The sequence below is a fragment of the Cryptomeria japonica genome, chromosome 9 (genome assembly GCF_030272615.1).
Source record: "Cryptomeria japonica chromosome 9, Sugi_1.0, whole genome shotgun sequence".
NCBI classification, from domain to species: domain Eukaryota; kingdom Viridiplantae; phylum Streptophyta; class Pinopsida; order Cupressales; family Cupressaceae; genus Cryptomeria; species Cryptomeria japonica.
Genome location: NC_081413.1, coordinates 15,903,011 through 15,928,975, shown reverse-complemented (window position 1 = coordinate 15,928,975; position 25,965 = coordinate 15,903,011). Strand labels below are relative to the sequence as shown.

General features: G+C 38.5%; 1 protein-coding gene across 2 annotated transcripts in view; it reads left to right on the top strand.

The window, feature by feature from the left end:
• Positions 1-2,784: 2,784 nt before the first annotated feature.
• Positions 2,785-25,965, top strand: part of LOC131051152 (stress enhanced protein 1, chloroplastic) — a 93,374-nt gene continuing 70,193 nt past the window's right edge. Inside the window, exons 1-2 of one of the 2 annotated variants that reach the window (XM_057985536.2) lie at positions 2,785-3,028; positions 3,588-3,701. In XM_057985536.2, the coding sequence (XP_057841519.2) occupies positions 2,974-3,028; positions 3,588-3,701 (169 nt within the window). In that variant the 5' untranslated portion in view covers positions 2,785-2,973. The remainder of the gene's footprint in view (positions 3,029-3,587; positions 3,702-25,965) is intronic. The other variant, XM_057985535.2, reaches the window with a different exon arrangement.

Sequence of the window (25,965 nt, the reverse complement as noted above, 5' to 3'; positions counted from 1 at the left end):
ATCTTTCTTTGCTAATTCAATTTCAAATTTAATTCAAGATCTCCAATGTTTCCTTTTGTGCATATGATGATAGCTCATGTTTTTCTTTCATTCATAGCTATGATTTCCCCCCTCCCTAGGATCCTCTTACCCCTTAAGAGACTTTAGTACAAGAAGAGGTCATTACTAACACTTCTTTTGAAACTCCCTCTCCTAAAAATGATATTTTGATGAATGATGTTGACCTTTCTCCTAAAATGTTCCTCTCTTATAAGGATATCATAGAGAAAGAGGATGATATCCTAAACACCTTCCTTAATTAACAAGTAGGAGATGTTTTCTACAGAAAGTCAAATTATGATATTTCTATCAGGATTCAATTATGTAGCTTTCGAGCCAAACTCATTGACCCATGTATTCATGAGTAGTGGTTCACAAGAACCCATCTCTCATGAGAATGAATGGTCCACTTAGCACTCATTGCATCTAGGTGATGCTCACAAAGGTGAAGCATTGGGCCTTCCTCGGAGGTCACCCATCCCAGTACCGCTCCAACTCAAGCATGCTTAACGATGAAGTTTCCTCCAAGGTTAGAACCACTTAGTTTGCAACCCCATTTGCAAAACCTTCAACAAGTGTCATGCCTTATGAACCATTCATTATATAGAGCCCCTTCAGCTCATCAATTGATAAGTAGGAGATGTTTTCCACATCAAGTCAAATTATGATATTGCTATTAGGATTTAGTTGTGAAGCTTTCGAGCCATACTCATTGACCCATGTTTCATGAGCAATGGTTGACAGGAACCCATCTCTCATGAGAATGAATGGTCCAATTACCACTCATCATAGGAGATGCTCATAGAGGTGAAGCATTCGGCCTTCCCGAGAGGTCACCCATCCCAATACTACTCCAACTCAAGTGCGCTTAACCACGAAGTTTACTCCAATGAGAAATCCTTTATTTTTATAGTGCTAGAAGTTGGTTTAGCTCTCTACACATATTACAGACCTATTTTTCTATAATATTAACTAGGTACCTATTATTTTCATCACATCTCAAGTTTCCCTTTAATTATATTTTTTAGAAAAAGTGCAAGCAAGGTCATTTTTTTTAAAACAACGAGTATTTTTCTGACATTGTAAGGGTTCTATTGTTGTTTCTCTTTCAAATTTCTATATTTTTAAAATAAAAATCCTTGATCTAACCATCATAACTCCACTCACTCCATATAATTATTATGGCTGTAAAAAGAACAAATAGAGATCAATCTTAAGAAATAGGGATACATAGTCCCTATTTCTTATCATTTGAGACAAAAAAGACTTGAGTCCAAGGTTGAAAAACTAAAAGAGATAATCAAACATACCAAGGAATACTTTGAAAATTTGTTTGGACATGACTAACTTCAACAAAAAGAAAAATTAAAAACCCCTTGGTGAGATTTTGAACACCATCAAGGAGAACCCCATGAGGGGGCTTGGTTTTGGCAACCCAATTCCATAACTTCCTAGCAAATTAACCAATAAGAGCATGCTGTTCTAGCCATTGATATGCATAATCAAAATTCGGGGTGGGTAAAATCACATTCATGAGAGTTTTAGAATGCATACCTTGTGAAAAACCTTTGATTTTTTTTCTTTGGGGAAGCTTGCTCAGAGGAGCCATTTTTCATTGTCGCCAAACTATCAACACTAGCATAAACTATTACAAGGTCATTTAAAGAGAGGCTTAATAATTCCATAATAAATATGGTATGACATGATAAAAAATCATAGTGCAAAGGCAAGTTATGTAGACAAAGGACAAAAACCATAGTAGAGCCCTGTGCTTGATTTTGAATTACTTAAATTCCCTATATTTTGGGTGATATTGAGTCCTACACACCTAGAAGTTGTAGGAGTGGAGTGGTGTTTAGATTTGCAATTTTTGGGAGGAGCTACGAATGCCTGCCTACTACTTACAAGAGGTGTGGTCTATAGGTTTTTAACACCTAGGTTGAGGAGGGAAAACAAAGATTCAATGCTCAGATAAAAAAATGACATAGTGATTTTGAGAGGAACATTCTACTTTGCATAATCAAGATTGAAGAGAAGAAGTTAATGGTGCTGAAAGGAAGAACCCTGAGGAAGAAGTGTCTATGACCAAGTGTGAGGAGCTTGTTTGGGATGTGTTGTTGTAGGTTTTTTTTTTCCGCTAGTCTCGTGTAGTTTGATAGTTTCATAGTTAAATTTTCATTTTGTTGAGGCTAGTTTAGAGCTGAGCTTGTCTGTAGCTTTTTGCAAGTTGAAGACATTGTAAAAATGTTGAGTTTGAATATAAAGAAACAATCTTGCTTGCAAGAATATAATATATTTTATGAGTTAAATAACATAATTTAAATTAAAAAATAGACGCTCAAATATTTTTTTTATATATGTTATATTAACTAATTTTAAGATATATATGCTAATAATAATAATAAGAAAAATAATTTATTAACTAATAAAAAATATAATTAAAAATAATAGATGACAAAAATACTAAAAATTCTATTGATAAAAAAAAGAAGACATACGACATCCAACCATGCATGAATAATATGTTGGGAGGAATTGAAAAAAACCAATTTTTTTAACGTTCAGCAGATGAAAAAAAAATCTATAAAAGAACAGCTCTTACAATTTTAAGATTTTGAAATACTGATCTACTATTCACATTAAATTTAAGAAGAGTGACTTGTCGTTTGACAATTACAACGTGCTTTCCATGGCCTGTTTCTATTCTGTAAAGCGAATCCATTTCTCAAAAACAATTTTATTAAATTCCTCGTCTGGCGAATTAAGGAGGCAATTTAAGCGAAATCCCAATTAATCTGTTTAAATCAGGATGATAATTTTTTAGGATGAGATTGGGATGATAACGATAACATTTGAAAGGCTGCACAAGCATTTCAACCTTCAACATATAAAAAACGACGCTTCTGCCACTTTCCATTCAAATTAGGAACAGTAATGGTGACACAAATGGCTCAAACCCTCAGAGGGTTAAGCCCTCCTCTATGCCGAGGTATTTATTGTTTCACAGTTGTAATTTCAATTCACCGTGTTCTATTCTGATTGAAAAAAAACAAAAAAGCATTTGAATTGTTGTTTTTAAAATATCCAGTAAGTATTTATTATTATTTTTATATACCCAGTAGGATCTGACTATTTTGTGTATAAAACTAACAAGCAATAACAAGCAGGTTGGAATAGTTTTGTATGCATTTAATACAATTTGACTATTTTTAACATGCATTATTTATTGTGTATTTATTTAATAGGTTTCAACCGTTTTCTGTATATACGCTGCAGGTTTTAAATATTATGTGTATATGGTCAGCATGATTTTATATTTTGTTATGTGCCTAGCATGCTTTTAATTATTCTGTGATATATACTGAGCATGCTTTAGTTATCTTGTATATATACCCAACAAGTTTTAGTTATTTTTTGTATTTACCCTGTAGATTTTAATTATTTTGTATTTATAACTAGTAGGTTTTAGTTATTAGGTAGCATGTTCTAGTTTTTTTGTGTATATACTAAAAAGGTTATAATTATAATTATTTTGCATATATTCTCAGCTGGTTTTAATGGTGAAATCAAGTATTGCCGCTCAGTAGCCTCGTTGATGAGGGCTAGGCCTGGGGTTTCTTTAGCTTCCTCTTCTCGTCAGCTGCTGCAAGGTGCTCAATTTTGTAAGTATGCCCCAAAATCTTAATAATCTCTCTTATATTTTGGTTTTTCAATTATTTTTTATATACTCTTCATCACAGACTTCATCACAGACATCCCTTGTCCATTCAATAAAAAGGGCATATTCATGTCAATTTTTTTCTTAGCATGAACTAAGCATGTTTTTACAAGAGGAATGAGGTTGGGATACTCAATATGCTGTTCATTTTTTATTGGTAAATGCTCCCCTTCCGTAAACTAGTTTTTGGACAACTTTCGGCTAAGTTGACAAAAAGGAGTGTATCTACTGTCCAATTTAATTAGGATTAGCATCTTGCCTCATTCATTGCAAGGCTTATACCTAGTTTTATCTGTTGGATATGCCACACCTCCATTTTTGATGTTGAGTTTTGCAGAATTTCAATATTCAATCATCTCTCCTGGGGTTTGAACCTGTGGCTTCACTCAAATTCATGAAATTTCCACAATTTATAATGATCAATATACTAACTTTTGGATTAGACTGTGTATATTTTTGTTGCCAACATTTCAGATCAAACTCTATGATCCATCATCAGGGCATATAGCATATGGCGAGAGAAGAAAAAAGTGGCTTCACTTTCAAAATCCATCCACCTTTATTTCTTGAGCTCATTGCATTTGACATTCAGTAAACAGCTTATTAATCTGATTATTGTAACGCTAAAACATCCTAACATCCATATCAAAAACTTAATGCAATTTGACCCATTGATGAATGTTCGAATCAGGAAAACTAAATGATCATATCATACACATAAAGTTTGAGAAAGGAGAATTGATTTTCCAAATATAACTATATAATATTATGAGGGTAGTGATCAATATAGACTGGGGTTGGGGTTGTAGTTAAGCACCCGCTTTTGGTTATCCAACGTTTATGCAGGTGGCAATTGTCATTTAAGTGCAAGGGGAAGGCGAAGTAGCCAATGACTGTTAGAGTTGAAATGCAACTGATAAGTATGTTCTGGGTCTGGGTCATTGTTGCCCATTATGGCGAGGGTTCTTGTGCAAAATTTTTTGTGATTAAGGAATGATTTCTTTAAGTGAAGATCCCAAAATTTAGGCAGCAAGTATACATTACGTGACAGAAAAGGAATATAGATGTAATTAGTTTTCTCTTTTTACAAGTGACAGCAGTGATGTTTTCATTGACATGGAAATTTGTTTTAATACAGAGAATTTCTTGGTAAATTTGGAAAAATCTGAAATCGTTGAGATGCTGTCTGTCTTTGCTGAAATAACTAGCTAATACTTCTGTTGTCCACCCATTGACTAGACTGTAATCTGAATTAGCTCTCCAGATTTTTTGTTTCTTTTCTCAAATATTTAAGAATGAAATGCAAAGGCATCTGCAGTTCATAGGCAGGAAAGGAAACCAACACAAAAAATGGAATTGGAACTTTAGTACAGCCTATATGGTACATAAGATTCTGTTATTATGTTTAAATGTGTAGACTGCTGGTAAGAGATGTTAAGGGCACGGGGATCATGCTCCTTTGGCAGAAGGGAAATTTAAGGAAAAGGAAAACAAAATCTAATATTTACAAAAATAATAATATTTTATCATAACTTAAAATATATATATATATATTACTCTTTAAAAATAAATCATTTTGAATGGGGGAGCAATAGCTGCATGAGATCCCAGAAGCAAATTCCAGAGACAATGAACTAAAGCAGAAACCAAATGGAACAAGGTAATCAAGGGGTAAAGAAAATGTCAGTCAGAGAACTCTAGCAGACCATGTCAAGTATCTACACTGAGTTCCACACACAAGGACAGTAATGATGTCAAGATTTAATAATTGGAGGAGGTTTTAAACAATATAATTGTAACACGCTAAATTGGCATCATCTAAGCATCAAATTGCATTTGATGCTAAATTTCATGAAATCCTGCGTTCATTTGCCACTGTAAGATAAAGTAGCATTCAGCAGATAACTCCAATGTCAATGTAAACATAGAGTAAATAAATTCAGGGAACAAGGCAAACCAGAGTAGCATGACCTAATGATCAAATTGCATTTTGATGCTAAATTTCATGAAATCCTGTGTTGATTTTCCACTGTAAAATAAAGTAGCATTCAGCAGATAACTGCAATTTGATGCTAAATTTCATGAAATCCTGCGTTGATCTGCCACTGTAAGATAAAGTAGCATTCAGCAGATAACTCCAATGTCAATGTAAACATAGATTAAATAAATTCAGGGAACAAGGCAAACCAGAGTGGTAATAATTACATTGATAAACCATTGGTGAAAATAGATTTACCAACTTATGGCAGGCAGTATCCATACCAGGCAATAGAATGGCTCAGTAAAATAAAAGGTCATTGTTCTTAAATCCAATTATTTTGGAAGAAGACACAATCACCATGATGGGTTTATGATTAGACGGGGATGCATCATGTTGGTACTGTTGGTGGAGACAGGGAATACAATGCTTCACATTGATCTGGATTGGTTTGATGCTATGTTACAGTGGGACATGGCCCCCCTCCTCCGAAACTCCTGTCCCTGTACCCATAGTGGTTTCTAGGACTTTGGGATGTCATTAAACATCCCCTGGCTGTCCCCGGTCTGCAAGAATATATGGGAACATACTAAGATGCCATTCTAAAACTTGGAGTGCCACTAAGATGTTTGGTCATTCCTGGGACATCTGGAGACGTCTGAGATGCCTCTTGACTGTCTCGGGGATGTCTAGGTACCCTTTGACAAAACAATTCCCACTGTCTGAAAAAAACTAAAATCAAACCACTGTCTGAAAAAAACTAAAATCAAATTTCAGGGTTGGTTTGTAGTTATAGGAGTTTTTGATAAAAAGGTTAAATTGAATCAAGTATAAAAAGAAGTATTGAAATCACAGCAACCCCCGGAGAACAAAATCAGTTGACTAACAGAACTCAATGTGTGAAATTTGACATTGTAGAGCAGAGCATCCAGAGATTACCAGCATCTAAGAAAAGTTACTATGTACAACAGCAAATAATCCTTTATAGATGCTAAAGACCAGCTTAACATCCATGTGGTCTATACATATTGATATAATATTATTAATACCAATCATAGTAAAAAGAAAAATGTATTTAGACACTCTGGTTGAATCAGAAGCAGATCACATGGATTTGATAAGACCAGAAAACTAAAAGAAACCCGTCTGAATCAGCTTTAGGAACAGAGGCCTTTCATAGGATACTTAGTTTGGTTCATCTTTTTGCTGATCCAACTGGTTGGGGCTGCATGAGCTCCAGTTGGCATTTTTTCTTGGAAATACTGGTTGTAGCAGCATCAGGCTTTGGCCCTGGTTGGAATGCAGGTATATTCCACTCAGTTGCATGTCCTGGGTTTGTAGGTACTCGCAGGTTAAAGCAGCTGAATGGTTTACGGGTACTTTGACTTAATTTTAATGTTGAATTTGATACATTATATGAATATCTAAATTTAAATTTTGATGTCATGTATAGTTAAACTTGTAAAAATGAGTTTCCCTATATATATTTTAAAATAAGTGTGTAATATATATTTATATACTGCCACCCCCCCAAAATGCCCCCCCTTGGACTGCTGTCCCTGAAACATGTCCAACTATCCCCTTCTGTCCCTGTCCCTGAAATGCCGTGGAACATAGGTTTATGGGGGATTTCTTGAAGAATTTCAAACCTGTAAATACAAATTAATTCAGTTATTCATACTAAATCAGCTAAAGCATGTACTTGTTGGAAATATTGTCAATTGTCATTGATGTCAAAGGAGAACTAATGCACAATACTTTATTGAAGTCGAAAGATAGTTAAATGGATGGCTGTCCCATGGAATAATATTTTGATTTAATGTAATTATTATTATTTAATTTATGCTGGCTGACCCACGTGTTTGGCACCCAAAATTGTTGGTGCCTATGTCTTGGGACAAGTCGTCCCGTTGGAATATTTATTGTGATCTTTAAGTGAGGCTGACCCTTCTTGAGAAGTCGCCCCTCTTGGAGAACTTGCCCCTCTTGGATAGATCGCTCCTCTTCATGAAGAGGCGTAAGGAGAATATATAAAGAAGATGATGTCATATTCCCAAATAAATCTCAGTTGAAATCTGTTCGAAGCAAGGAATAAAGTGTTTTTAACACTATTTATTAATATTAGTAATAATTAAATAATTTATTATTGATAATAATTATTCTATAATTAATAATAAATATTTTGTTTCGGGCTGACCTGCACGTATTCATAATAAATAATATTGTTTTAGGTTGACCGGGGAAGTTTAAAATAAATAATGTTTTTTTACCTTGGGCCGACTTGTTTGTTTTGAAAATGTGATGCCCATGTGTTGTGATGTATTCACACATCGCCCCATTGCAAATGGGGACCCCTACTCCTTTTGCTTTCTGGGGTTTGCTTTCTAGGTCTTTTAGGGTTTTGTCTGTTAGCCTTTGCATTCTGAGTGTTGCCAAAGGGATCACTAAGATGGCAGGCTCTGTTTTAGCTAAAGGCGAGTCAGTGGATGCTCCAAGTTAGGGTTTCTTTGAAAGTCTCCCTTAGGCCTAGTTTTGCTCTTGTTGCTAATTGTGTCTTGTTTGAGTTTGAGGAGGTCAATGAAGCTTGGTGAGTGAATATCCTCTTTGAAGGTCTGAGTTAGGTCAAGTTGGTGAGTGATGAAGTTTGGAATGTCATCTTGATCTTCAAATGTCCTGAAATTTGGCTAAGTCTGGAATGTCATCTTGATCCTGAAATTTGACTAAGTCTGGAAAATTGAAGAATCCTCCAAAAACTAGATTTTGCATTATAACTCCTGGTGGTCCAAAACCACTCTCAAACATCCTAACAGTAATATGGAATATAACTTAAAGTATAATGTTATATTCCATATATGAATCCTGATGGAGAGACCAAAATGTCAAATTTCGCTCTTGACCCTTCCAAAGGGTCCAAAGCGAATTTCAATTTCGCTCCTGACCCTTCCAGAGGGTCCAGAGCGAATTCCTCTATAGGACATTCTACTTTGATCCAAACTTAGAACTAACTCATTCCCAAGCATTATTGAGGGCAAAACACTTATTTGGAGTGAAGAAATGTGAGAGATGAAGTCAAGATTTGAGCCTAAAAGAAATTTCGCTCTTGACCCTTCCAAAGGGTCCAGAGCGAAATTCTTAGAAGACATCTTTTTTCATCCTTGTTTGCACTGAAAGCCTTGTTCCTTGGTGGGGGTAGATGGATATGTTCTTGCCTTAGGGAGTGACTAAAAGTGAAGGAGTGAAGGATTTTAGCCTAAAATAGAAATTTTGTTCTTGACCCTTCCAAAGGGTCCAGAGCGAAATTCTTCATAAGCCTTATTTGTTTCCTTGCTTAGACTACCAACCTTGTTCCTTGGGCGTATTTGGAAGGGAAATGATGTGTCTTTGCCTTTCCAAGTGATAGAATGTGAAGGAGTGAAGGATTTTTGACCAAGACAAGAATTTTGCTCCCGACCCTTCCAAAGGGTCCAGAGCGAAATTCATATGAGCCCCTTTTTTCTTCACAAAGCCTTGAAGTGAATGCTAACTTGGACTGGAGGATGATCAGGAGAAGCCTAATGAGTTATATCCAAGCCAAAGAAGGGAGGAAACAAGTGAAAATGAGCCTAGAAGGAGAATTTCGCTCCTGACCCTTCCAAAGGGTCCAGAGCGAAATTCAAGAGCGAAATTCACCCTTCCCTCTATTTTACTCTTTGATATGGCCAAGTTTTGGATTTTTGGGGCATAGTTGAGAAGGCTTTGATGCATGTTTGCCTTGGAGAGGAGGTTTAAGGCTTTGAAAGTGTGGAAATCAACCTGGAAGGAGAATTTTGCTCCTGACCCTTCTAAAGGGTCCAGAGCGAAATCCTCCATTTGACTTGCTTTTTTGCCTTAGGCCCTAGAGTGACCTTGTTTGGAGCTAGTTTGATAGCGAATTGCCTTGACTAGGATGAAAGGAAGTTGAATTGATTGCGTTTGAAGAAGAATTGGATGAATGAAGTGCAAAATCAATCTGGAAAGAGGATTTCGCTCCTGACCCTTCCAAAGGGTCCAGAGCGAAAATCCTTATAGCTCTTATTTTCTTCCTTGTTTTGGCTAGGCGTTGGCATGTTGGAGGGCGGATTAGTATGTTTTTGCCTTGAGAGGTAGTTGGACGCTTTGAAAGATGAAGGTTTTGCCTAAAACATGAATTTTGCTCCTGACCCTTCCAAAGGGTCCAGAGCGAAATTCTTTATTAACCTCATTTGCTTCCATGCTTGGGCTTCAAACCTTGTTCCTTGGGTGAAGAGTGATGGAATTTTACCTTGCAAATAAGATTGGGATTGAAAAGATGAAGAGTCAAGTCTCGAATGAGAAATTCGCTCCTGACCCTTCCAAAGGGTCTAGAGTGAAATTTCACAAAACCACTCTTTTCCCTCAATTTTATTGCAAGTCTAGGGTGGTTCAAGGTGAATTAGGATTGGAAGTGTGCTTAGGTGTGACTTTGACTTGCTAGTGATTATCAAATTGGAAGGAATTGAGCCAAATCATGAAATTCGCTCCTGACCCTTCCAAAGGGTCCAGAGCAAAATTCCTAAAATCACTTATTTTCCCTTCAAAGCAAGTCGAATCCTTGGTTTTAATTGCTTGGATGGGTGTGAAGTGGCGTGACCTTGCCTTTGAAGGTGGATGGAAGTGAGAGGAATGAAAGAATAAGCTCAAAATATGAATTTCGCTCCTGACCCTTCCAAAGGGTCTAGAGCGAAATTCCTTAAAACTACCTTTTCCTTTCATTTTTATGCCAAGCTAATCCTAGACCTGAGGTGGGAGAAGTTGGGGGATGCCCCTAGGATTGCCCTTGAATGGATTGTTGCCTCCAAAAATGAAGATTCTAAGCTTGGATAAGGATTTCGCTCCTGACCCTTCCAGAGGGTCCAGGGCGAAATCCCTTATAGGTCCTGTCCCTGGCCATGTTTTTTAACGAAATTCTCCTTTTAGCCATTTTGAGGCCAAGTAAATGTTGTCAAGCAAGTTGAGAGATAGATCCAGAGGTGAGAGGCAAAGTGAGAGGAATGGAGTTGAGTGAGGGAAAACAAGCAAAACATGAATTTCGCTCCTGACCCTTCCAAAGGGTCCAAAGCGAAATTCTTCAAATCCACCATTTTCTCCTTGGGTGAAGATAAAACATTGATTCTTGTGGCATGGTTGAAGGTGGAGTGAGGTATTCTTGCCTTGTTAGGTGAATTGAAGCGAAGGAAGTCAAGAAATAAGTCTAAAGCTTGAATTTTGCTCCTGACCCTTCCAAAGGGTCCAGAGCGAAATTCTCAATTTCACCTAACTTGCCCATAACCAAGGTCAGGACATGGATCCCTAGGCTTTGGAGAAGAGAAAACTAAGCATATGCTTGCCTTGGGAGGAATTTTGGCGTAAAGGAGTGATAGAATTGTCCTGGAATGCAAATTTCACTCTTGACCCTTCCAAAGGGTCTAGGGCGAAAATCCCAAATAGGTCCTGTCCTTGGCCAGGGTCTAGGGCGAAATTTTATGGGGCCTGTCCCTGGGAAGGATTTCAAGCAAACTTCATTTTGATAACTCTTATTGATGATTTAAGGTAGAAAATGCTATGTTAAATAAATTTATTATGTATCCTTAATCATCTTTTGGTTTATTTTGCAGATGGAAGAAGACCAGGCCAGGGCATGGACGACCACTTCCAGTCCATCATCATCAAGGACGTTCCACAGGCAAAAGGGGAAGACTCAAGATGCTTTGAGGCATTGGATGACTAGGAGTGTTCAAGGAGTTCAAGTTAGCCTCAAGACCTCATTCTACCACAAGATAACAAAGAAAGGCTTTGCCAGCACTTCAAGGCGAGGTGTATTTCTAGAGAAGGACAACTTGACAGTTAGGAAACCTCATCAGACATATGGGAGTCAAAGAAAGGCACACCGTTCATCAAGCACATTAAAGACAAAGGAGGATCAACCAAGGTCAATGCAAGGGTACATTGAAGAAGCAGATAGTTTTAGAAGAGTTATCAAAGTTAACTTTTCAGCATCATCAAATTGAATATTAAAAGAGGAACGAGCAAGTACTAGACAAGGTGGCATCTCAATCCTCATTCCTCCAGTCGGATTGGTCCACCTCAGCATGACCAGATTCAATGTACCTAATTTACTGGAGGTGGCACAAACTTTGATGTACCTACCCCTGCTTCCTATTGGTCCTTACCCTTGGAATGTAATTTTCTAATTGGCTAAGGAAGTTTGTTGTAACAAACCCTAATTAGGGTTTCTATCTTGTAATCCTAGCCATTGATTCTAAGTCAATCAGAGCCGTCTGTTTGTAAAGGGTTCTCTATATAAAGCCCTAGGTCCTCATTTGTAAAGGGTTAATAGTTGGTTAATAGATAATAGTCAGAGATTGATTAATAGAGAATAGTTAGAAATAGTGAATAGTCAGCTTATAGAATAGCAATTAGAGCAGATTTGGAGGACAAGGCAAGAAATTGTTGCCATTGATTGTAAATAAACTCCATTTTCATTGAAGTTATGGCGAAGTGTGTTGTTTCTTTGCAATATGCATGGTCTCTTGTTGAATCTTCATTTTAGATGATAGATAATTAAATTGAATGAAAGAAGTTATTGAATGCACTCGCGTGGAATCCACCTGGTCCAAACCACTAGCCTTTTGCTGACTGTAAGTGCACCTTGCGTGGTCAACTAGCATAGAACGAGCTTAATCCGGAGTTGTAACACCTTTGTTGTTCATACATTATCTTGAATGGTGATCAGTATTTGATGGTGTACGATTTGAACATATTTGAAACATCCCTTAGAAGATCGCACTGAGTTGGTGTTGAATTGTTCAACCTGATGGTGAGACCCAGCCTAGTAGGACTCCACTTAGTCATCCATCCATCTTCTCGCATTCTAGGTCTTAGAGTAGACTTCCTAAACCCTGTATCTTTTGTCATTTCTTTATCTTCCAGATAGTAAATAGGACTTGTGATTCCAGCAAATCAGACGTTCATGTCATCGAATGTAAGTCCCCTTGTGATTCCAGCAAAATCACATCGTACCGCAAAGAGCTTATCCACACGTAGAGAGCCTACATATCAGAACCTTGGAGTTAATCCGACTGATCCTTCGGCGAGATCTTCAGCAGTCGGGAAACTTTGTTCAAGAGAGGATAAGGTACCCTTTAGGTATTTTATTCTTTGTTTGGTCGTGTACAAAAGACACATCAACACCATGTAAGGGCAAGGTTGTTCTTCATTCATCATCACAAATTAAGCCTTTTGATTCCTTGCTTAGGGTGTGCCTAGTTTGAGATGGAAACCTCAACACTAGTCTTTACAAGTAGAATGAAACCTCTACCTAATCAGCCTTTGGTAATCAACGTCAATTTATTTTATTGAGATATTCAAGCTATCATTTGTTTAGAAATTGTTGGAGCTTCCAAATTACAAGAGGACAAAGTCACTACTGAAGTTATACACACATAGAAGGTGGCTCTATTCTGGAACACAACCAAAACTAAATCCATTTAGCAAGCTAGATCAATTATCATTGGATCAACATCAATTTCCAAGCCTCTTATCGTGCCTATTCTAAGGTGCACATATAATATCGACTTAGGGTACCCCCTGATTGTGTATGCCTACAATTAGCATATTGGTGGAAGGATGCGATCAAATCGGGTGTAAGGGAGTGGTGGGAGATAAGATGGGGGCAATTTGAATAGATGGATTCGTCTATCTTCAGGATGGATGGAAAGCAAGAAAGCAAGGAAGGGAAGGGGCTTCGCTACACTACTATTAGGAGGGAGATAAGCCACTACCTTATATACGGATTAATGAGCCAGGAGGGAGAAAATACGAGTACTAAATCAAGGGCTCAGAGCAAGGCATTGGGACTATCGAGCCCCACCCAACCTGAACTTTTGTAGGGCCCTATGCGCTCTACATTAATGGTCAATCAATGTGCCCATGGTTTATTCCGTGTTCAAATACTTCAAGTGCATAATGCATCGTATAACGACAAGTACATGCATTTCTTCTAAGGGGGGCCTTGCCCTATAAGTGATGACTTTTGGATGAGAGACTCAAATGATCCCTTACTATTTATAGACGGTGTAAAGATTACAGAAGAAAACATGAAACAACTGTTCATCTATAGATAGGGCAATAGAGAGGAACAAATAAATACGCACTTGCTCTCATAATATGAGACACCTACTGATCACTCGATTACTTGCACTCGACCTTTGCCCAAAGACTCGATTCAATTCGTACATTCCACCTCGATCAGACGTTCCTTAAGTAGACACAAAATAGTAGGTAGTTGTGCCTTACTTCATTGATGGGAATGAAACTACTAGTGAAATGGGTTAAATATGGTAGTTGTGTCATGCAAATGTTGACTTGTAGCACATGGAGGTTTGATATAATAGTTGGAGTAGTTTTATCACGACAAACAAAACTCGGGGAAAGAAGACCCAATCAAAGGTACACTGCATAGAGATACTCTGTAGGTTAGATTTGGGAAATAAAGATGACCAAAGTTGTAGCAACCAAATGCATTCTACTTTTTAATCTATAGGTGTGTTTTGAGCTTCTGATACTAATTGTATGCATAGGTTGAGTTGACGGTCATTTGGGGCTATGCAAACTAGGTTATTGATACCAGAAACATTGCTGTGCCTTGCTTGGATAGAGATGTATGGATTCTTTTTGCTCATGGCAGCAACCAAAGAATGCATGAATTTGATAATGTGGTTTCACCTTGTGTAACAACAATGGCTTAGTGCGAGCAGCACCACATTAGATTAGTAGGGACTCCTTTTATGGATAATCATGGGATCAATATGCAGAGCGCACTAGTGAATTGATGTATCCCTTTGGCATTTATAGCATTGAACCACCAATGTGGTACAAACAACATATATCTATGATACATATATGATGATCCACTACTATACATTAAATATGTAGCTCATCGGGATTTGAAATGGACGAGAATTGAACCTGTACCTGCATAGGTATTCCTATTGACCATGTGATGTGAATCCAAGGCACATTATAGAGTGGAGCCACTAGAGAGATAATAAAAACAATTAGATGAAGACAAAGTCCATTTAGTAGCTGCCCTTTGAGAAAGCACCCTAAGTCCCAAAACATGGACAAAGATAGTAGCAACCCAGGTTATAGGTGTAAATGCAATAGTAGTTCTTGCAGTTATCAATGTTTGAATATTCGCGACATTGATTGTAGTTGACTACAACAATAAGCATAGGGTGAAAATTCAACTATCATCCTCCCACCCACCCCGTGGATAGGGACCTGGGAGGTGTTCAATTAAGTGGTGTTCTCCGATCCTAGGATGGGTTTATTATGACTAGTATGGATGATTACAAGATTTGCCATTGTGTTTTGCCCTGTTTTTTGCAACAAGTGTAGTGATCTTTCTTTTGAATCAAGGGTTGTTGTATGAGTTGATAGATGTAATCTTGAACTGCTATTGTATGAATTGTTATATGTATTCTTGGATTGAGCTTTGGATCAGTGGTGTTGATTTCTTCATTGTGAACAATCTAGTTTCAATTTACGAAGTAATCGTGAGTTGACATATTTTATGCTTATTTTGAGTCATCTTTTGGATTTGGAAGGTATTTTTTGTGCTAGTCAATGTTCCATCGGCGTTGGGGACAGGTTTCCGGGACAGGGGGACCAAGGGCCTAAGTTTGGGGACGGCGGGGGGTGGCGGTGCTGATGTAGTTATAAATATACATATAGTACTTGAAAAACTAGTTTTGAAGAGATGTATGACAGTATAATAGTAGAAGAATTACATTTCAAATGAAACTATAGGAAATTTGAAATACTAAATCTAAATACCGATATTTCTTCAATGCTTATTATCAATTATGTTGTTATATGGAGCCTAATCAGACTCGGAGGTTAAATTTTCCCTACTTACATCAGTGTGGTTTCCCCCTATATTTTTCGATGGGGGTTTGGGGGCAACGCCCCCAAGTTGGGGTCAAGGGGCAGTGCCAAAAATACTTTTATTATTTTATAAAAGCGTCGGGTGCTATTTTTCTATTGGCCCATGTCCAATTAGGGTTACCCCTTAACCCCCAAAAAAGTCAATTTTTTAAATTTTTTTAAAATTTTAATTTTAAACATTGCATATACGTGGGGGCGATGGGAGACGTCTGGGTGTCTCCCCGTCCCTCAAGAGATGTCTGCATGTCTCTCGAAGGACGGGGAGACGTGTCTTCTTTGGAGATACGGAGACGTCTCCCCGTCTCCGGCGGCACTTGGGTGGTGGCGGCGGGGGACATGGCGTTCCCGTCCCCCTGTCCCGAAGAGGTCCTCGTCTCCGAGATGCGGCCAAAAAGGGGGGGGACGCGTCCCTGTGGAACACTGGTGCTAGTATATTTCAGTGGTATTAGAGCTTGGCATCTTGCCAGACTGTATATTTAATTCATGAGGGACAAAGATCTGAGGTATCATTAGATAGAGAAGGAGGAGGCTGCCATGGGTGACAAAGTGGAAGACAATCCTCAAGAAATCATTAAAGAGACCAAAGAGCTCTAGACTAGCATGAGAGATACCATGGTGGAGATGGTCCAACTTCTAAGAGGATTGAACCAGCAATTGAGTGCTGATGGATCTATACAAAATGGAGCAGAAGGGAGCAGCTTTGGTGGTGAGAATGCCTCAACCAATACAAAAATTTTCAGGGCCAAATTTTTGGAGCAAGGAACAAGCAGGGAGGAAGAGCCACTTGAACAGGAGGACGAAATGACAAGACTTCATGGTGAATACTAAGTGCTACCATAGGCAGAGAGATATGACTTTTACAAAATTCTCTGAGATGAAGACAAGGAATGGGCATAGGAGGAGAAGGTATAAAGAGCGGAAGGAATTCAACACTGTTTGGGGAAGATCATCATTCCTACTTTTGATTCTAATAGAAAGAAGGTTCATAGTCCTTTTTGTGGAAGACCTAGTTGAACCCCTCAAAGGTTTAGTTAGGGCTTTTGGTCCAAGCTCATTGCAAGAAGCCATCAAGAGAGCTCTAAATCTAGAGGATTGAGTGACTAAGGATAGATTCTATTCCAAGAAATTACCTCCTATCATGCCAAAGAGACTTTTTCAGAAGAGCATGTCACTTCCTAAGGTATCCTCTCCTAAGCAAAACCAATAAGGGTTGTCGAAGAATGAACTCCAAAGGAAAAAGTTATGTTTCATATGTAGACATCCATGGCAACCAGGACATAGGTGTTTGGGGAAGGGACAAATACATTATGTAGAGGTAGTTTCCATTTAGGATACAAAGGATGATGAGCCTGAGTCGAAGAAAGTTCTAGAATAGTTGAGCATGAGCACCAAGGAGGGGAGCATATAGCACTATTAAGGGCACCTAGATATATGCCTTTCATATTGGAGGAGTCTTGCAAGGGCAAAAGGTGATAGTTCTTATTGATAGTGTGGCTACTCACAATTACATTGATGAGGAACTAGTGACTAAAATGGGACTGAAGGCAAAAGACTTGAAGGGTTTAATGTTATAGTCGCAAGTGGGACAATTCTTCCTTGTATTAAGAAGATTCAACAAATGGAGTATAAGATGCGAGATGATTACTTTGTTATCAGCATGGGTGATATAGATTTGGTCTTAGGAGTGCAATGGTTGTACTCGCTCGACAAATATGATAGTTCTACACGACCTTTCTAATGGGGAACCCTGATGGTTTCGGCTAAGAGGACGGAGAGAGCTTTTCGTAGAGACCAAGTAGCATGGGTAGTTGAATGTTTGATTACAGACACTCGTCCATGGAAGGATGGGAGATCCTACAATATTGAGATTCAATTCATCTTGAACAAACATAGTAAGGTCTTTGATGACATTCCTCTTGGTCTAACACTAGATAGAGTATTCCAACATGTGATTGATCTTGATGAAGGAGCAAAACCTATCATCACAACTCCATATCACCATCCCAAGAACTATAAGGAAGAGATTGAAAAACCAATTAAGGACCTACTAGATATGGGACACATAAGGCTTAGTTCCTATCCGTTTGCTTCTTCCATGGTTTTGGTTAAGAAGAAAGATGGGACTATGAGAATGTGCATATATAGATCCTAACAAAAGGACAATAAAAAATCACTACCCCATACCCAGGATTGATGAATTAATTGATGAGCTTCATGGAGCAGTGTATTTCGCCAAGATTAATACACGATTAGGGTACCACTAGATAAGGCAAGAGATGAGGTTGTGCTCAAAACATCTTTTAGATGTTACTATGGGTATTATGAGTTCTTGGTCATGCCATTTGGATTAACCAAGTTACCCGCACCTTCAAGTAATGCATGAATCAGATATTCATTCTTTAGTTGAGGAAGTTTGTATTGGTTTTCTTTGATGACATCTTTATTTATAGTAAGACCTGGGAGGACCATTTGAAGCATTTAGATGAAGTGCTTGGCATACTTTAGCAACATTCTTTTTATGCCAAAGTCTCCAAATGTGAGTTTGAGTTGACTAAAATTTATATTTAAGGTTCAAGATTAGTGCCCAAGGGGTTAGTGTGGATGAGGAGAAGATCAAGGCTATCCAAGATTGGCTTACATCGAGGAATTTGACACACTAGAGAGGATTTGTGGGACTTTGCAGCTATTGAGGAGATTTGTAAAAGGGTTCTCACAACTTGCAACTGCTTTGTCAAATTCGATGAAGAAAGGGGCATCCTCTTGGAGTTCAGCAACAAAGCAACTTGAGGTAATGAATTCATGTCCCATTTTGGCAATTCTAGATTTCTCACTTCCTTTCATTTAAGAATGTGATGCTTTAGGATAAGGTATTGGGGCTGTCTTTATGCAAAGTAAACATCCAATAGCGTACTAGAGTAGGAAGCTCAAGGAGACAAAACCAAATTTCTCGATTTATGAGATTGAGATGTTGGCTATCATGCATGCTCTAGCAAAATTTCAACAATACTTGGTTTGTGGGAACATTGTAGTCAAAATGGATCGCAATTGTTTGAAGTTCTTCCTCAACCAAAGGGATTTGAATGATAGACAGCAAAAATGTGTAAGCAAACTTTATGCCTATGAATTTGACATTATGTAAAAGAGAATAATAATGTGGTGGCTGATGCACTCTCTAGGAAAGCTTATATTTGTTCTATAACTAATATATCTGCAGATTGGAAGGCTTCTATAATGGCTGTGTATGTTAAGAATCCAGTTGCTAATGATATTTTGGAAGGGAAATTGCAAGATGATAGGTTTAAACTTCAAAGTGGTTGACGAGCTCATCCTCTACAAAGACTGGGTGTATCTTATACCTCAATCCAAGATTAAGGAGAGGATTTTGAGGGCATGTCATGATACACCACTTGCTGGTCAGCCAGACTTCTACAAGACATACAAGTAGGTGAGAGAATGTTTTTCATGGAAAGGACTTAAGAATAATGTGTTACAGCATGTTAGAGAGTGTATGGTTTGTTGACAAAACAAAACAGAGCAAGTTTTTCCAGTTGGTTTATTGCAGCCCCTATCCATTCCAAATGAAAATTGGGAGAGCATATCCATGGATTTCATTACAGGGTTGCTGATAGAACAAGGTAAGGATTGTATACATGTGGTTGTTCATTGACTCACTAAATATGCTCACTTCTATGCAATTTCTTCAAAATATAAAGTTCCACAAGTGGCAGATTTGTTTTTGTAAAGAGATTTTTAGACTCCATGGTTTGCCAAAGAACATTGTAAGTGATAGGGACAGTTGGTTTCTTAGTTTGTTTTGGCAAGAACGCTTTTGATTGATAGACACAATATTAACACCAAGCACCAACTATCATCCACAAACTGATGGGCAAATCAAGATTGTAAACAAATGGATAGAGGGCTACTTAAGGAACTATGTTATAGGGCAGCAAACTGTAAGGAAGTTAAGTAGCGGAACGACTTCCTACACTAACCTTGAGAGGAGGATAATGCAAATTTTTTTACAGATTGTTACAATAGTTACAAAAACTTAACAGAAATAAACATAATATCATGCATATCACAACACAATGATTTACCTGTGGAAAAGAAAATCCCTACACTCCAAAAGCAACTCAATATATTATTCAGCAATCAATAACAGATTACTATATACTTGCAGAGTAATCTCTTCACAGGAGTACCACCAACCGGAGACTTAGAGGTAACTTAATAGCCATAAGACTCTTACACACAACCTCTATCTCACACACCTCATATATAGGAGATACAATACAAGAAACTGTCAAATGGTATTACAAAACCATGGGCTAAAACCACCCAATAAAGTAGAGCCGATCTTATCTCCATTCTAGATGCCCTATGACGTGTAAAAACACACATCAACACGTGTTCCTCCCTTTTACAGCTCGTTTATGTGTCCGATGCATTTTGTATTTTTCCTATTTTAGGAGCCCAAACTTCCAGAGGCCATAACTTGTGAATCGGGTGTCCGGTTGACGAACCGTTTGATGTGCCGGAAAGCTCGTGAAGTGCTCTATCACCTCGTAACCCGCCACATCGTTTATACCCACTTTTTTAGGGCGTTTCAAAGGGTCTAAAGTCCTCAAAATTAAATTTATACATTTCATCGCACAAACAGAAACTTTAATATCTTCAAAACTAGCTATGATCTTGCGACGAAGATTTACTGGCATGCTTATTTAGCTAATCCGAAGCTTTGGGGAGAATTTCGCACCATTTCATGCTCAAACTAAAACTTACTATAAATAGTAACCTCATGTAAATGCAAGGTTGAGACTGTTAATGCATGATAGCCTCGGTAAGATAAATGATTGAATGAGAGATAAATGAAGTCTCTCATTCAAACATTTATTATCGTGAGGGGGCACGATCAAGTGATGTCTTGATCGGCCATGTCCAAAAGACATGGCCGGTCAAGGCATCGCTTGACCGTACCCAGCCCACTACATATACCAAATGAAATGTGTGAGAATGTACATTGAAATAAAAATGCTCCTCCTCTCCTGCAACATAAAAGAAGACAATCAGATTTATACAACAATTCAGTGATAGATAATACATAGAAGAAGATAAATTTTAATTTTGATCCACAAAATTAACAGAGACACCATTTTCCCAACATTCTCCCACTTGTCGAACACCTTGCAAGAGCAAAGGGAGTATCAACACAATAAATTAATTGCTAGGGGCCATGAGGCCCATAGACTCCGAACACCATTTGAACTTCTCTCTGCTCACAACCTTAGTTAAAGAATCTACAACATTCATCAAAGTCTCTACCTTAACTAGCTTCACCTTGCCATCTTTGACCATATCTTTGACAAAATGATACTGAACATCAATGTGTTTGGTCCAGGCATGAAATGTTGGGTTTTTAGCTAAGCAGATCGCACTCTGATTGTCACTACACCTTGTTTTATTCCAATATTTGAACACAGTCTTTTAAGCCAAATGGCTTCTTTACAAGCATGAGTAGCTATTATATGCTCTACTTCTATAGTAGACTAAGCAACCACAACCCGTCGCTTACTCATCCAACTAATTGCACCACCAAATAAAGTAAACACATAAGCATTAGTGGATCTTCTGCTATCAATATCACCTGCCTAGTTTGAATCCACATAACAGTGAATATCGAGGGAAATCACGTCTCCAACCAAATTACCATGATAACACAAAGAATACTCTGAGGTACCCTTCAAATATCTAAAGACTTTTTTGACTGCATCCCAATGAACTCTACCAGGATTAGATGTATATCTCGAAAGAACTCTCACTGCTTGGGCAATGTCTAGTTTAGTATAGACCATAGCATACATTAAACTTCCAATTGCACTCTAGTAAGGCACTCTGGTAAGGCACTCTGCTTATGTCTTCTGTCTTTGATGGAGATGTAAGACAATCTGAAATGGATAATTTTGTTCCAACTTGTTGACGATGTATTTTATACACAATCATACACAGAATAAAATACCAATAGGCATCTTATCCTCTCTTGAGAAAATAGTCTCTAACTGCTGAAGATCTGCAAAAAGGATCAGTTAGATGGACTCCAAGGTTCTTTTAGTGGGGTCTCCACGTGTGGACAAGCTTTTTAGTGGTATGATGTGATTTGCTGTTTCCTCCAAGGCGTCTTACGGATTCCAAAGGCTCGAAGATTCTACTAAACTAAAAAGGAACTTTCAAAAAAAGCAAAAGATAGGGTTTAAGGAAGTCTAATCTAGCCTAACCCTATGAACGACTTAGCATGAATGAGATTTGGCAAGACTCAACCAACTTCAATTTTGCCATAAGATAACAACTCAATTGAAATTAGTGCGATCTTCTAAGGTAATAATGATGTTTAATGCATCAAAGACCAAGGACACTACTACGAAGGTACATATCCTAGATACGAAAATGCTTGAAGGTTAAGGACTCAAAATGTTCTCCAGTTGACCACGCAAGGCGTTCCTACAATCAGCAAGAAGCTAGTGGTTTGGATTGCGAATCCTACCAAATATCAAATCCCACACTTTGTCTTTCAAATTAACAAACTACTTTGATTGAGCGTGATTCAAGTACATCCAACAACCATGAAGATAACTTAAGAAATTTGCAACAAAACACCATAACTTCAATATTTTATTGATTTCCAAGTCATCATATACAACAATTGCTTGAATTTCTCTCTTCAAGACTCAATCTTGCTACAAAATAAGAATTGCTTCTAACTCTAATCTCTCTATTTCACTCTTATCTGACTATTCGACTATTAACTATTACCAAATGAAATGAAAAATGGGGGTATAAATAGCATCCCCAGTTACAATGAAAGGTCCAGATTGAAAGTAAATCAACGGACAAGATCATGACACCTAAACCCTAATTAGGGTTTGTTACAAATGACCTCCTTTTTACTGAACAATATTAAATACATAGCCAAATATTAAATTCGGCACAAAAATCTAGGAGGTATCAACCAATGAGAAATAAGATGTCATGTCATCTGTAACAACCTTTCATCTAGAATCTTATTCCCTTTCCAATTCTCTTTCTTAGCATATGCAATGAATTTTGTCACGATTCCTTCGATTTCTGTGATTGGAATCTCGGGAAGATTCTTGATACTCTCTTCTAAGTGGATGACCTGATCGAATGCATCTAGAAGAGCTGCGTCCCAAGTAGGCTCAAGTTCCTTCGTTCTATCAATCAGGAGCATGGTGGCATACATCTGATCATACTGCTCATCTGTAACATCTGCGTCCTTGCGAAAAATGATCTTGATTCTATCCTCAACTTCCTGGATATCCACATCTGTCTCGACCTCGATCCTTCTGCCAAGAATGGTACGAAGTACCTCAAATACTCTGTCCTGGATCGGATTGATCACCTCCTCAACTTAACCACATCTAACACTGATGTCCTCGAAGAGAACACTCTTTATATGAAGTAAGGTTGACCACTGAAACAAACTGTGAGAATCACCTTCTAAGATCCTCTCCTGCGCTAAAATTCTTCTGGATGTGTGTCTTATTACTTTCAAGACAGGGATGACAACGTCCTTGGTATGGGCAAATGCAGCTACTGTTGCCATCAATCTGTGGATTATCTCAAGAACTTGGATAGCCTGATGAATGATCTTCGACATCCTTGTAACAAATTCTATGGCCACTGTATAAGATCTATCCATCCAACTATATGTACGCTGGACCAGGTTCCTGAATCTTTCTGCTTCATTGATCGATTGAAGGGGCAATGCCTGCACTGGTGACCTAACTGGATCCTGACGTCCCAAAGGCTCGTTGATGTGACTGAAATATGTCCTCCATGCACCTCTCTCTCTCTCAAGCTTTCTATTCTTTTCCACTTCTTCTCTAAACTTGTCCTTCAATGCCTCAAATGTGTCGGTGGCATCATCTAAAGTCTGCTCTGCTGTGGATGGTCCTAACTCAAAAGTCTATATATCATAATCCTCTGCTAGGATCTCACCCTCATATTTATTTGCTGCCGGTGTAGCTATCTGCAGTTTTCTAGACCCAGTCTCATCTCGAATCATCTTGGACATCTTTGTAGCCTTCTTCTTCTCTGTTATCACATGTGAATGCCCAATAAGGCTCTCTAAATCAATTGCACTGTCCTCGTCCTCAATTACGATCACCTTAGTCAATCTTTCCTTCAACCAATCTGGGATATTCGATCTTGTCTCTTGAACTTGAATTTCTTTATGTACTATTTCTTCTTGTCTGGGAGGAGATGTTACTTCATTATCATTATCTAAATCATAGTCTTGAAGAGATCCATCTGATGAAACATGCTGTGCCTGTCCTTCCTCCTGTCTGTCATTCTGTACCATCGACTCCATGGACTCTTCCACTCGAACTGTTCTATTTTCCGGTCTGGAAGAAGTACCTGGTGTTTGATCTTTGTTGGCACCTTGTTTTTTCTTGGAAGACTCCTTCTTTTCTGATCTTTCCTTTCTCTTTGAACCTCTCGAATGGAGATTGCCCTCACTGGCACATCGAAGGTTACCTTCACCTGAATTCCTAGGATTAGGATTGCCTTCACTAACACTGGCTCCACCTTCGGCTGGTTTTTCTTCCAAAGTAAAAGACATAGCTATGCCTTGTTCTCTCAACTTCTGATGCTGAACGTCTACCCATCTGCGAGTACAAGACAAGACTGGTGCCATCAAATCATCTAAATCCACGACCTCAGGTTCATTCCAATTCAAACTAATTGTTTTGCTTTCTCTATCATATGAAGATTGGATGTGCCTGCCATTGTCCTGAGCTTGGTCGGCCACTCTGTAAATCCTACATTTCCTGATGAAATCCAAAGGCAATCTAGAATGTATCTTACGTTTCACTTCAAGATCATCTAGGAGGTTCATCATAAAATCTTCAATTTGGTGCTTATGTCTAAATCTTCTACCGACCGTCTCCTCTAAATGTCCATGGGGATCAAAGCTCTCTCTCCAAGCAAAAGATGAAAAAGAATACAAGGCTAACTCCTTCTCTGCGTCATCCATGGCTAAGACATTAGGACATACCTCAACTGAATTACCCAAAATAATAGGTACCTGAACTCCATTCTGATGTCTGTGTCTGAATGCCTTCACATATGCTGCCAACTGCCTTGTTACCTCAAGTAACACAATTCTGTCTGTCGGGTACCTCGGCAACATGTATGGAGGTAAAGGACATCCATGCACTCTAATGTAAGTGAACTTGGGAAACTGAATGAACCAAGCACCGTACCTCTTGATGAATTCCTGGGCATCCTGAGATAATCTGTTGTGAATCCCTCCTTGCAACGTCCTTGTGATGTTCATCGTGAAAGTATCATTGACTAACTTGTAGTTCTTTCCTGGCGGATGATGCAAGTAGGTATAGGATTCACAAGCTCTGACCTCGCCGGGTCCTCTTCCAATCACTCCTCTGTGAGGTAGTCCTGCGTACTCAACGCTCCTGATTAAGGCATAGATGACGTATGAACTCATGTGGAAGGACTTAGTAGCCCTGAGTCTTCTCAACTGTACGTCTAAGCAATGGCTAATTATCCTAGCCCAATGTATTGTACCCTTTCCTTGAACAATCACCTGGATGAAGTAAAACATCCACTTCTCAAAATAGAAGGCATGAGGTGCTCCTGTAACTCTGTTGAGCATGGTAATCAAATCTCTGTACTCCTCCTGGAAATCAATCCTGTGCGGTGTGTTCGGTACTTTGCTCAGACGGGGACGACTCTTAAGTAGCCAGTTCTTGTTGATTATGCTTAGGCAAGCATCTGGATCATCATCGTACACTGATCTGGCTCCTTCAATGCTTTTGTATATCATGTCCCTGTGCTCTGGAAGATGGAAGGCTTCACTTATGGCTTCCTCTGAAAGGTACGCCAAAGTGTTTCCCTCATTGGACACAATTGTCCTGGACTGTGGATTGTAGTGACGGGCACACTCGATCATCAACTCGTGGCACTGAATAGCTGGAGGAAAACCGGCCGCCTTGATGATGCCACTCTCTATTATTCTCCGGGCGACAGGTGATGGCTTGCCAATGTAAGGGACCTCTCGAAACTTCTTCGTGCTAAAGTTCCCCAGGTTTGTATCTCCAATGTTGCTCCACTTAGACACGATCTTGGTCTCCACTTCTTCGGTCTTCTGATCTTCTTTCATGAGAGCCGAGCGGTTGGTGGATGCTCCCGCCTTCGGGGTCGCCATACCTACACAACATTTCATTATAAG